This window comes from Narcine bancroftii, chromosome 4 (assembly GCF_036971445.1).
Source record: "Narcine bancroftii isolate sNarBan1 chromosome 4, sNarBan1.hap1, whole genome shotgun sequence".
Lineage (NCBI taxonomy): Eukaryota > Metazoa > Chordata > Chondrichthyes > Torpediniformes > Narcinidae > Narcine > Narcine bancroftii.
The window spans coordinates 236433061-236447253 of record NC_091472.1 but is presented as its reverse complement, the minus strand read 5'-3'; the positions used below and the strand labels follow the sequence as shown (position 1 = coordinate 236447253).

The 14193-nt window shown below is 38.6% G+C and overlaps 1 protein-coding gene across 3 annotated transcripts in view; it reads left to right on the top strand.

Moving 5' to 3' along the window:
* The window catches only part of LOC138761738 (dynein regulatory complex protein 11-like), a 320096-nt gene that overhangs the window by 183983 nt on the left and 121920 nt on the right, over positions 1–14193 (top strand). For all 3 annotated transcript variants that reach the window (XM_069934395.1, XM_069934394.1, XM_069934396.1), the window contains exon 12: positions 9985–10037. In XM_069934395.1, coding sequence (XP_069790496.1) covers positions 9985–10037 — 53 coding nt within the window. The remainder of the gene's footprint in view (positions 1–9984; positions 10038–14193) is intronic.

Sequence of the window (14193 nt, the reverse complement as noted above, 5' to 3'; positions counted from 1 at the left end):
ATCATTATAGAGGCATATAATATAGAGGAGCATAGATAAAGTGATTTCACAGATTCTTATTCCCAGAGTATAGGAGTCTACAAGTGGAAGGCATTGATTTCAGGTGAGAGAGGAAAGAAATATAGGAGAGCTGAAGGGCAATTTTTTCACATGTAAGTGGTGGGCATGTGAAATAAGCTGCCAGAGGAAGTGGTAGGTGTGTGTACAATTACAATGTTTAAAGACATTTTGACAAGGACATGAATTTGAAAGGTTAGAAGAATATGGCCCAAAGACAGCTCAACTTGGCTAGAATGGATGAAATAGATTGAAAAAGGCCTTTTTCTGTGCCATATTACGGGCTCATTGACTCTATTCCTGCTGCCTTTTTTGAATAGGGAAATATTTTCTATCTTCCAGTGTACTGGGACATTTCCATCAGAGTTTCACAATCTCCTTTTTTGATGCCCGCAGCATCCTGGGATAAATCACTTTTTCTGTAACAGTACCCTTAATACTTCCTCCTTCCTGATATAAACATGTTCCAGGATATCAGCGCACTCCACCCTGACTCTTCATTCTCCACATCCTTATACCTGGTGAGTATTCTTTGAGGCCCCCACTCATGGTTTTTCCCTTTGATCCTGAGAGACGTCAGATTTTCCATGTGACCCCCCCTAGTTTATAAAATATTTACAAATGGCTTTGAGAATGTCCTGCTTTATGCTTGTCGAAGGCATTTCATTCCTCTTCGTTGCCTAAATATTTCTTCATTTTTCCATATAAATTTCAAAGAGCTCATTTGATGCAAAACTGCCTCTGCCTAACATTAACTTTCTTTCTTTTCCTAATTAATCCTTCCATTTTTTTTTGTAAACTGAGGATCCCTAATTTTTGCTTCTTACCCTTATAGGAGTTGGAATGTCATGTCACAGCAGGGGTATTGTGCACAGTTAGAGAAAGGATGTCATTAAGCTAGAAAGGGTGCAAAACGTAGTTGAGGGCTTGAGTTGTAATGAGAGGATGAGACTTTTAGGAGTGACCTGCCAGTGGTATATAAAATTATGAGGGGCATAAACAAGATAAATGGTTACAGATTTTTCCCAGGGAATGGGATTCTAAAACTAGAGGACACAGGATTAACGAGAGGGGAAAGATTTAAAAGGCAACTTTTTTCCACAAAAGAGCTTGATAGGGAAGCTGTCAGAGGAAGCTGTAGAGCCTGGTACAGTGATGACATTTAAAAGACCATTCAGACATGTTCATGGATAGGAAAGATATAGGCCAAACACTGGCAATTTGTACAAGCTCAGATAGACAACTTACTTGCCATGGACAGGTTGAGCTGAAGGGCCTGTTTTCATGCTGTAAAACTATTTGGGCTGTTTTGCCTAATTTGTTCATGCCAAGCAATATGTCTAAATACTATTATTCAACTTGATAGCACTTAATCCAGTGGTTCTCAACCTTTTACTTTCCACTCATATACCACCTCAAGTAATCCTTTTCTAATCACAGAGCACTGTGACATAGAATGCCATGGAACATTACAGCACAGAAACAGGTCCCTTTAGTCATTCTAGTCTGTGCCAAACCATTTTTATGCCTAGTCCCATTGACTTGCACCTCCATACCTCTCCCATCCATATACCTATCCAAATTCTTCTTAAATGTTAAAATTCACCACTTCAGCTGGCAGCTTGTTCCACACTCTCATCACTTTCTGTGTGAAGAAGTTCCCCCTAAACTTTACTCCTTTCACCCTTAACCCATATCCTCTGGTTTGTATCACACGTATCCTCATATTTATATTTACTCTGTGTATTGCCCTCATAATTTTAAATACCTCTATCAAATTTCCCCTCATTCTTCTATGTTCTAGTTTAACCTTTCTGTGCAACTCAATTCTTGAAGTCTGGGCAACATCCTAGTAAATCTTTTTTGCACTCTTTCTATCTTATTGATACCTTTCCTGTAGTTAGGTGACCAAAACTGAACACAATGCTCCAATCTCTTGTACAACTTTATCATAACATCTCAACTCCTATACTTACTACTTTGATTTATGAAGGCCTAAATGCAAAAAGATCTCTTTACAACCCTATCCACCTATGACACCACTTTCAGTGAATTATGTATCTGTATTACCTGCTCCCTCTGTTCCACCGCACTCCTCAGTCCCCTACCATTTACCGTGTATGTCCTTTCTTGGTTTGTCCTTCCAAAATGAAACACTTCACACTTGTCTGCATTCATATTGCACTTACAATTATTCAGCCTATTTTTCCAGTTAGTCCAGATCCCTCCGCAAGCTTTGCAAACCTTCTTCGTTATCCACAATGCCTTCAATCTTAGTGTCACCTGCAAACTTGCTGATCCAATTTACCACATTATCATCCAGATCATTTATATACTGTAGATGACAAATAACAATAGTCCTAGTACTGATCCCTGAGGCATACCACTAATTGAGGCCTCAAGTCTCAGAAGTAACAATTCACCACCACTCTGGCTTTTCCCGTTCAGCCGTCAAATCACCATGAATACCAAGCATCTGAATCTTCCTGACTAACCTCCCATGTGAGACCTTGTCAAAGGCCTTACTAAAGTTCATGTAGCTAACACCCACAGCCTTTCCTTCATCAACCTTTCTGGTAACATCCTCGAAATACTCTATTATAAGATTGGTTAAACACAACCAACCACACACAAAGACATAGGTGCTCTGTCAATAATAAGGGATTACTTAAGATGGTATGTGAGTGGAAAGAAAAGGTTTAAAATGAGTGGAAGAGACATCAGAGGTAGACATGAAGAGAGGGTAAATAAATGGGTACTTATACCTTATCCTTAGAGTATGACCCCTTGTTTTGTCGGAAACATTGTTTCTGCATCTAACCTACCTAAGATGGCTGTGGGTACCAGAGCATAGAATGATGGAAATTAGATAACATAAATCTCCCATGCTAACAAAACCTAACTATGTGATGTGAAGCTACAGGGTGCTTATTTAGTTCTTGTGGGGTCTTCTATCCACTTTTATTAGGTTCGACCCACATTTCTTTGTTTATAGGCACCTTGCTTTGAGCAGACAAAGAGTAAACACATTGATTACTACCAGATGTAGGTGCAGGGTGAAATACAGGTTCAATACTGAGTAGCCAGTGTCGATACAGAAAAGATGCAGGTTAAAAAATAAGAAGGAAGTGGTTAAACTGTTGAGCTGGGGCTCATTGGCAAATCAAAGCCATTCAGAGATAGTTCCTATCAGAATGCTAAGATGACCTCGAATTGTCTTAGAGCTGTTGCCCCTTAGAATATCCCACTTAATATGATATCCCACCATGGGCATGTATCAGGAAACTCAGAAGTTAGTGTTCCAGGTTGAACTCAGACATCATAGTGCTAGTTTTTGAAGCACATTTATCAAGTCACTTTGTTTGGATTTGGAATTGGCTGACCCTCGGTGGAGGCTTGTGACCAATGATGTTCCACTTGGATCAGTTTTGGGACCCCTATTGTTTGTGGTATGCAGAAATGATCTGGATCAAAAAGGAGGTGAGTGGATTAGAAAGTTTGCAGATGACACAGAGATTAAGTTGTAGATAGTGTAGAGGTTGATGTATGTATCCACAGGATATAGATTAGTTATAGACATGGGCAGAGAGATGGCAGATAGAGTTTAATCCAGCTAAGTGTGAGATGTTGTACGTCAAGTGGTCAAATGTAAAGAAAATATATATAGTTAATGGCAGAACTCTTAAAAGCATTAATGGGGATCTGGAGGCTCAGGTCCATTGCTCCTTGAAAGTGACCATGAGGAGTCACGTGATGGAGTAGTGGCCGGTAAGAGAATACCAGCCCGCTCCAGAAAAGAAGGAAAAAAATAAAGAAAAAACAAAGCACCAGACACACAAACCACTACAAATAAAAAATAAAGGTGTGGAGGAAATGGCACCAAAGAAAGAAAAGCCAAAAACAATGGGAAGAAAAGAAGAAGGAAAGACGCCGGAAGAGAAAGGTGGAGGCCTTACCTGTACGAAGAAGCAGGGGCCCTCCATGGAAAGAGGAGCCCACTCCCTGAGGTCAGTGAAAACCCCCAGGGTCGTGACCCATTGAATGCAGGACTACAAAGATGGCTCACGGAACCAAACAGAGGAGCACAACCGCACATGCGCGATGCGCACAACAAAGACAACACTGACGGGAGGGGGGACCAGCTGTGGAGTGGAACTCCACAGCTTGAACAACTGAGTAAGACCCGACAGCAGGAATCCCAGCGGGAAGATACAGAAAATAATGGGAACGGGAGGGATGAGAATGGAAAAAGGAAATCAGAGACACAGCAGATGACCAGCCCAGAAGAAGAGGACCAACATCAAGACACCATTAAAAAAAATACCCAGCAAACTGAGACACTAACAGCCCAACAGGAAGGTCAGGGGAGTCACAGATACTGGGAAGAGAGGAAGAGAACTCAGGCCCTGGAGCGGACACAGGGGAAGAGGAGGGAGAGCATCAAGCTCTGCACAGAGAAATGGAAGATGAAGGGAATGGACAGTACATGGATAAAAAAAATTTCAAAAATATATGGAATCATTAAAAGAATGGCTGACATGAGAATTCAGTGAAATAAAAAGAAGAATAAAAGGTACAGAAGAAAAAGTGAGTAAATTAGAGCTGGTCATGACAGAAATAGGAAAAAGAGTACACAAGGTGGAAGAACGAGAAACAGCAGTAGAAATGGAAGTGGACGACTTAAAAAGGAAATTGGAAGAATCTGAGAAAAAAGTTAAAGAAACACAGGAGTTGTTAGCTCAGAAGATGGATATAATGGAAAACTATAATAGGAGAAACAATATAAAGATAGTGGGTCTTGAGGAAGATGAAGAAGGCAAAGATATGAAAGAATTTATAAAAGAATGGATCCCCAGGGTCCTGGGAAAGCCAGAAATACAGGAAGGAATGGAAATAGAAAGGGCACACAGAACATTAGCCCCAAAACCACAGCCAAAACAAAAACCAATATCCATTCTAGTAAAATTCCTGAGATATACAACAAGAGAAAATATATTGGAGAAGGCAATGAAAAAAATGAGAGAAGACAAAAAGCCACTGGAATACAAAGGTCAAAAAAATATTTTCTACCCAGACATAAGTTTTGAGCTCCTGAAGAAGAGGAAAGAGTTTAACACAACAAAATCGATCCTATGGAAGAAAGGCTATAAATTTAAGTTAAGATATCCAGCGGTGCTTAAAATAGTTATCCCGGGGCAGCAAAGCAGACTGTTCTCGGATCCGGAGAAAGCACGAGAATTTGCAGAATGCCTGCAAAACAGAAAGAGAGATGAAGAGATGTAACAAGAACAAGAATGATAAAAAATTTCATATAAAGAAGAAAAATAATGTATAAGTAAGAACTAAGAAGGGGAAGAAAAGGGAAGAAAGGATGTAAGGAGGGAATTAAGAGGGTGAGCTTTGATATATGTGAAGATAAAAGTCTTTTCTGGAGTGGGTTGGGTGGGAAAGAATAACAGTCACTGCAAAATCAGTTGATGCTTGCAAGCGGGTTCGCAATCCAAATGGAGAGGGGAGTTGTGGTTGCCCAGCAAGAGAAAAGGGGCAACTCAGAGAGGGGGGGTACATTTGGGGTTAAGGGAGTTTTAGATATGGCAATAGAGGAAATATTTTATGTTTTAGAAGTGTTGTCTTACAGTGCGTTCAAAAAAAGAAAACAGAAATGGATAAGGGAAAAGGGTGGTGATGAGGAAGTGGAAATGAGAGGTAAACAAAGTATGAAATGGCCATGTTGAACTATATGACTATAAATATTAACGGAATACATAACCAAATCAAAAGGAAGAGGCTGATAAATTTACTGAAGAAAGAAAAAATTGATATAGCATTCGTGCAGAAAACACATCTAACGGAAGTGGAACACAAGAAATTAAGGAGAGACTGGGTAGGGCACGTAACGGCAGCATCATATAATTCAAAAGCCAGAGGAGTAGCTATATTAATCAATAAAAATGTACCAATCAAAATAGAGGAGGAAATAATAGATCCAGCAGGGAGGTATGTAATGATAAAGTGTCAGATATATTCAGAATTTTAGAATTTGCTCAATGTATATGCACCTAATGAAGAGGATCAAAAATTTATGTTATATATATCTTTTTATATATCTAAAAGATATATATATTTTTGAAGATTGCAGATACGCAGGGGAATATACTGATAGGAGGGGACTTTAACCTTAATTTGGACTCAAAGATGGACAAAACTGAACAAAAGACTAGCAGAATGAACAAAGTAACCAAATCTATGATTAAATCGATGCAGGAAATGCAACTTTTGGATATATGGAGGAGACAAAACCCAAAGGGGAAGGAATACTCATATTATTCGGGTAGTCATAAAACATACTCAAGGATAGACCTGTTCCTGTTGTCAGCCGACATCCAAGGGAGAGTTAGAAAAACGGAATATAAAGCTAGATTGTTATCGGATCACTCACCCCTGTTATTAGCAATAGAGCTGGAGGACATCCCACCGAGAACGTATAGATGGAGATTAAACTCCATGCTACTTAAGGGACAGCTGGAAAGGGAAATAGCAAGTACAGAAAAAGAATTAGCAATAAGGGAAGATACAACAAAAAGAAGAGAATTGGCGGACAAAAAAATAAAATATGAAACACTACAAACATACAAGGTGGAGAAGAACATAATGAAGACAAAACAAAAGTATTATGAGCTAGGAGAAAAAAAATGCACTAAATACTAGCTTGGCAGCTTAAGACAGAACAAACTAAAAGAACGGTATTGGCATCAAGGAAAAAGGACAAACAAATTACATATAACCCAACGGAGATCAATGAAAACTTCAAGGAATTCTACAAGCAACTATATCAAACTGAGAATGAAGGGAAAGAAGACAAAATAGATGAGTTTCTAGCTAAAATTGAACTACCAAAATTGCAAGAAGAGGAGCAAAACAAATGAATAAAATCATTTGAAATAGAGGAAATACAGGATATATTATAAAATCTACCGAACAATAAAACGCCAGGAGAGGACGGACTCCCAATAGAATTCTATAAAACATTTAAAGACTTATTAATTCCTCCTCTCCTGGAAGTAATGAACCAGATTGAAGAAACACAAAACATGCCAGATTCATGCAAAACAGCAATAATTACAGTAATACCAAAGACGGGGAAAGATCCACTAACACCAGGATCGTATAGACCAATATCTCTACTCAACACAGATTATAAAATAATAGCTAAACTATTAGCAAACAGATTGGCCAACTGTATACCAAAACTAGTAGAACTAGATCAAATTGGATTTATTATGAAAAGACGAACAATGGACAATATCTGTAAGTTCATTAACTTAATCCATGCAGTATAAGGAAACAAGATGCCAACAGTGGTAATTGCCTTAGAAAAAGCAACAGAGAAAACCTTTGAAAGAGTAGAATGGAATTATTTATTCAAAGTACTACAGAGGTTTAACCTACCAGAGAAATATATTAATTGGATTAAAGCATTATATAAGGGACCATTGACGAAGGTGACAGTAAATGGATATATATCAAACCAATTTAAAATAAGCAGGTCAACTTGGCAGGGATGTCCACTATCTCCCTCACTGTTCGCGTTAGCTATAGAACCATTGGCAGAACTGATAAGAACAGAAAATAAAATAAGAGGGATAAAAATAAAAGAGAAGGAATATAAAATCAGTCTATTTGCAGATGATGTCATAGTATACTTAACAGAACCAGAATTATCAATAAAAAAATTACATAAGAAATTGAAGGAATATGGAGAAGTATCGGGGTACTAGATCAACGCAAATAAAAGTGAAGCGATGCCAATGAATAATGCGGATTTCACAAAGTTTAAGAAAGAATCACCATTTAAATGGCAAACACAAGCAATCTGATACCGAGGTATTCAACTAGATAATAATGAAGAAATTACAAGACGACTTAACCATAACCATATAACCATAGAACACTGGAAAGATTTACCACTAACACTGATAGGAAGAGTAAATTGCATTAGAATGAATATCTTCCCAAGGATACAATACCTATTCCAATCGTTGCCAATTCACCTAACAGAGAAATTCTTCAAGGAGCTAAAGAATATAATAAGGAATTTTTATAGAAAGGGGGGAAACCGAGAATAGCGCTAGATAAATTAACGGAATGGTCCAAACAAGGGGGCTTACAGCTACCAAACTTTAAGAATTATTATAGAGCAGCACAATTAAGATATCTATCAGATTTTTATCAAACAAGGGAAAAACCAGATTGGACCAGATTAGAGCTAGATAAAATAGGGGAGAAGGTACCTGAACATATACTATATAAGTGGGATGAAAAGCTGGTGCAACATGGGAATTCACCAGTACTACACCATCTGCTTAACATTTGGAAGAAGATTCACGTAGAAAAGAAAAAACAAATTATTAACTACCAAAATTAATATTGACGTAAAATCAACTAATCTCCTTCACAATAGATAACCTTTCCTTTAGAGAATGGGATCAAAAGAATAGAATTTTTTTTTCAGGAAATAAATGATTACCTTTTGAACAAATGAAGTGCAAATATGGTATAACTCATGGTACAATGTTTGCATACCACCGATTGAAAACCTACTTGAAGGACAAATTGGGAAGCAGGCTGAGGTTACCAGAAGGAAGCAGTTTTGAATATGTGATTACAGACACAATGATAATTAAAAGATTTATAACAAACATGTACATCAAACTGCAAGAGAAAGAGAATGAGGAAACAAGCTGTAAACCCAAACAAAAATGGGTACAAGATCTAAACATAAAGATAAAGAATGAAACATGGGAAAAGCTATGCTCTGGAACTATGAGAAATACAATAAACACGAGGTTACGCATGATACAATATAATTGGTTACACAAGCTATACACCACACCCCAAAAGTTAAATAAATTATCAGATAGATGTTTTAGCTGTAAGAAGGAAATGGGAACAACAGTGCATGGAATTTAGGCATGTGAGAAAGTGAAAAGTTTTGGGAAGATCTAAATCAGGTATTAAATAAAATCACAAAAAGCAACATACCAAAAAATCCAGAGATCTTTCTTCTAAGTAATAAGAGAAGTAAAGAACTTGGACTTGATTTGGATGGAGCACAAAAAAGATTTATTATGATAGCCTTAACTGTAGCAAAAAAATGTATTATGTCAACCTGGAAATCAGGAGATAGCCTGAGAATACAGCAATGGTACATAGAAATGAATAAATGTATTCCATTGGAAAAAATAACATATCATTTAAGAAATAACATCACAGTATTCGAACAAATTTGGGAACCGTACATGGAACACAACAGAGAAGTCTTACTGCGGACCTCCACCACCTAAAATGACAGAAGGAGAAGACGACGAAATGAACTGACCCAATGTGTAAAAGTAGATGACACAATTTTCTTGTTTATTTTCATTGTGTGAGGACATTGTTTAATGGTTTTAATGTATCGTATATGTTGAACGTTTAGTGAGTGGGAAGTGGGGGTGAAGGAGGGAGGGAAGGTAGGGGGGAAAAAGGGAGAAAATGACACTGTGTATATTCAAGAGGGAAATGTTTGTGTGTATTTTGGTCAGTATGGTTCATAGTGTGAAAAATAAAACATTTTAAAAAAAGAAAGTGACCATGCATATAGATAGGATGATCAAGTGCATGGCCTCACCGGACGGGGCATTGAAATTTTAAAAATCTTCATGTTTCAGGATGCATTTAGACAAATACAGTAAGAGGCAGGGAATAGAATGGTACAGACGACATGCATATAGATGGAAAGAGTTAGACTGATATCATGATCTGTGCAGCCAAGAGCTTTAATTTATAAAAGTGACCACAGTCAGTGAAATCACATTTGAAACTGAAGTAATTTCACAGGAGTCATGTAAATACTAAAATGTAATTTTGTTTATGGATTTTGTGCAGAAAAAATCAAAGAAAGAAAAGAAGAAGAAAGGAAAAGATCTGACTGCCAACAGGTAGTAATCAAACGGGAAACAGCTAAATCCTGTCTCAAATAAATATTCCATAAATGATAAAAAGATTTTGATCCCAACCAGATACATAAGTATTTCAATTTTTGCCAGCACCAATAACAAACTTTATTTAGCCATACCTAATTTGGGTCTTCTAATAATATTTTTAAAAATGCATTAATTGTCCTCAGATGTGATGGATGCAATGGAAGGTGAGGACCTTGTTACAATTGCTCGTGCTGTTTGGAAGAATCTAAGCTTAATATGGCAGTGAAATGGGATCCAGACAGAAAGACAGAGGGAAGTAATGCAGAGACCAAAGTAAAAGTTAGAATCTCGGAAATTAAAAATAAGTCAATTGCTAAAGATTACCTGATTCTAAAGCAACAATGGGTGAAAAGGCCCTTTATCTGAATGCACATAATATTTGTAACAAGGTCAGTGAACTTGTGGCACTGATCAATATAAAGGGGTATGATCCCGGCACCCTTTACAGTACAAGATAAAGAGAAGCAGAAGAGTTACTGTTTCCATGGATTTACCTCCAGCACTCCTGTAGTCACACAAATACTTGTTCAATTCATCGGCCACCAGAGCTCCAGATGCAAACCATCATTACAATCAGGAAGCCTTCAGCATCAGAGGCCTTTCCAGAGCCATTCTTGCCCTCAGCACCCTCTTGAATCCTGGCTCAGATACCCGCTTCCCATGAGCTAGGCTCCAGCAGCCAGCAAGCAGTCCATGTGAGTCCCTTGACCACGTCAAGGATCCTTCAGCTGCTGAGCCCCTCACTGGTCCGCTGCCGTGGTCAGCTTCCATATTGGGTCCTCTCCTCTGCTTCTAATTCTCAATGATTGGGTGGGGGGGGGGGTGCTGTCCTGTGTTGGTCAGCTATTCTCCAGAATTTGCAATCCTTCGTGGCTACTGCCATCACAGGTGCTGCCATAATAGGCACGGACCTCGGAGATTGCATAATTTTAATTTCAAACACCGTCAAACTCCCTTAACAAGTCATTTAAAGCCTGTGCAGAACCACCAGCTTTAGGACTAGGTGGTTGAAACTTTCAGGGTAGTGCCATCTCTCTACTGTCCACTATCCCAGATCTACAGGAGTGGCAGTGCCACTGTTGCAGCAGCTTTGGCAGCGCCACCAGTTTTTTGGAAGGAGGATGATAGAATGCATCTTGAACAGCATGTTACTGAATCCACAAGGGAACATGCTATCTTATATCTGGTCCTGTGCAACGAAACAGGTAAAATTAATGTTCTTGTATGAATGATCACAGAATTTCTCATATAAATGGAGAGTGCAATAGTTTGATCTAAAATAAATGTACCATGCTGAAGCAAGAGAGACTATAATAGGATTATGGAGGAGTTTGCAAGCGTAGATCGGACATTCTCAACTTTTTTTGACTCTGTTCAAATTTATGGACCTCCCCCCCCCCTCCCTGTGAAGCCGTCAAATTTAGTTGATTTCTTCCTTTCTTCTCTCCTACTGACTACCTATGCTGTAGCCCTCAGTGTGTGGGGGGGGGGGGGAGGGTTGGGGGTGCAAATGACTAGTGTAGATAATGGAAGCCATTCAATGTGATTTTTCACAGTACTCAACAAAACTATGTTCCAGTTAAAAGCAAAGATAGTATAGGTGGGGAAAAACAGCCTTGGAAATCTAAGAACATACAGGAGGACATCAATCTGAAAGCATATGCATACACAGTCTCCAAAAGGCCTTGAATGACTATTTTGTGTAATTCTTCAATGTGGAAGACACCAATAACATGCCAAAGAGAGATGTGATGGATGCAATGGAAGGTGAGGACCTTGTTACAATTGCTATTACTAAAGAAGTAGAGCTGAGAAAACCAGTGGGTTTAAAGATAGAAGAGACCTCCTGGTCCTGATGGATTGCATCCTAGGATACTGACAGGAATGGAGGAAGTTATAGTGGATGTGTTTGTGATAATTCTCAAAACTTTTCCAAACTTTGGGCAGGTCCCACTGGATTGGAAGGCAGCAATTGTCACACCACTGTTTAAAAAAGGATGGAAGCAAAAAGCGGAGTAACTTTAGGTCAGTTAGCTTCATGCCTGTGGTCCAGAAAATACTTCAAAATGTCATTAAGGAAGAAATAGAACTGAATTGAAAGTGTTCCATCAGGCAACACAGGAAGGGCAGGTCATGTTTTACAAATTTACTGGCATTCTTTGACAATATAATGAGTGCAGTGGATAGAGGGGAACAGATGGACGTAGTGCCCTTGGATTTCCAGAAGGCTTTCACTAAGGTATTGCATAAAAAACTGTTCCTTAAGATAAGGATGCGTGGAGTTGGAGAGGGGTTTGTGTTAACATGGGCAGAGGATTGGTTAAGATAGGAATTTGGGATAAATAGAAGCTTCTCTGGATGGTCATCAGTGGTGAGCAAAGTGCCACAGGGGTTAGTGCTGTGCACGATGAATATTAACAATTTGGAAAAGAGGTCTGAGTGCAGCGTAACTAAGTTTGCTGATGACACTAAATTGAGTGGAAAAGCAAATCGTGTGGTGGATGCAGAGGATCTGCAAAAAGATACAGATAAGTTAAGTCTGTGGGGAAGGGTCTGAAAGATTGTGTACGATGTTGGAAATTGCAAGGTAATCTAAATAGTGAAAAGTTGCAGCATGCTGCTGTGCAGAGGAACTTGGGAGCGCTGAATCACAAAAGATTGGTTTGCAGGTGCAACAGGTAATCAAAAAGCAAATATAATGTTAGCCTTCATTGCTGGACATATTGGCTATAAGAGCAGGAAGGTTCTGCTGCAACTGTGCTGTTGAAGCTGCACTTGGAATACTGTGTGCAGTTCTGGTCTCTTTGCTTGAGAACTGATATACTGGCTTTGGAGGCATTCCAGGGAAGATTCCAGGGATAAGATAAAAGCCAATGTGAAGAGATCGTGTTGCCTGGGGATGTACTCACTGGAATTTAGAAGAATGAGAGGGGATCTTATACACAATTATGAAAGGAATAGATAAGAAAGAGGTAGGACTATTCAGTCCACTGGTAGGTTAGACTAAGACAAGGGGACGTACTATAGCCTCAAGATTAAGGGGAGTAGATTTCGAACAGAGCTGAGGAAGATCTGCTTTTCCCAGAAAGTAATGAATTCATGGAATTCTCATCCCAAAGAAGCAGTTGAGGCTCCCTCGTTTTTAAGGAAAAGTTGGATAGACTTTTTGCATTGTAGAGGAATTAAGAGTTATGGGGAGAAGGCAGGTAGGTGGAGCTGAGTCCACGGTCAGATCAACCATGATCTTATTGAATGGCAGAGCAGGGTCACAGGCCAGAAGGCCAATTCATGTTCTTATCTCATGTTCTTATATCCCAGGCTGCTGCATTAAAATTTTGGGTTTTTTTTCGTCTTTAAGTCCTGACTTTTAATTAATGATCCTTGTATAATTTTCTCTTTATTTCTTCAAACCCCTTCCTAATTCCATCCTTGTTTTTGCAGCAAGTGGAATACTTGCAAGTTATTTTGTTTCAGCAAACCTTGTGATAACTTTTGCTTCAGGTTACATCACTGAACTAGTTTCACAGTCACAGTTATCTTTTGTAGCTCCAAGTGTAGATACTAAAGCAAGCAAACCAGCACATGATGCTCAGATTTTGAGCAGCAGATCTTGAGGCCTGATCCCAAGACCACACTGTTGTCCTTTTAATAACATGGCTTTGAAGGGCTTTTCAACATTTCAAAGACATCAGTTAAAAATAATTTCAATAATTATAAGAATCATTATAAAAACAAAATGATTTTAAATATGTTTAAAACATTTCTGAAAATTAATAAAACATTAATTAATATAAAGTTTAAAAAAAACTCCATTGATGTTTTTGATGAAATTGGCAATCATATCAAATGAAATGTGACACTAGAAATGCCAACATGGTTGGTGTGAAGTGAAGGGTGTATCTGACCCTTCAGTTAGGTGCACTCAAGAAAAAGGCCTAGATTTGGTGCAGAGGCCAAATAGAGAAGCTCCAGTGCAATTTGTACATCCATGAGCAAGGAGGTTGATCCAGAGTGTGTTTCCAACTGCACTGCATCTAGCCAGAAGCGCTCTACATCAGTGAGTTACCGAAGTCATCTGGCCCAAAGATCTGTAACGGTAGTTGTGATATAT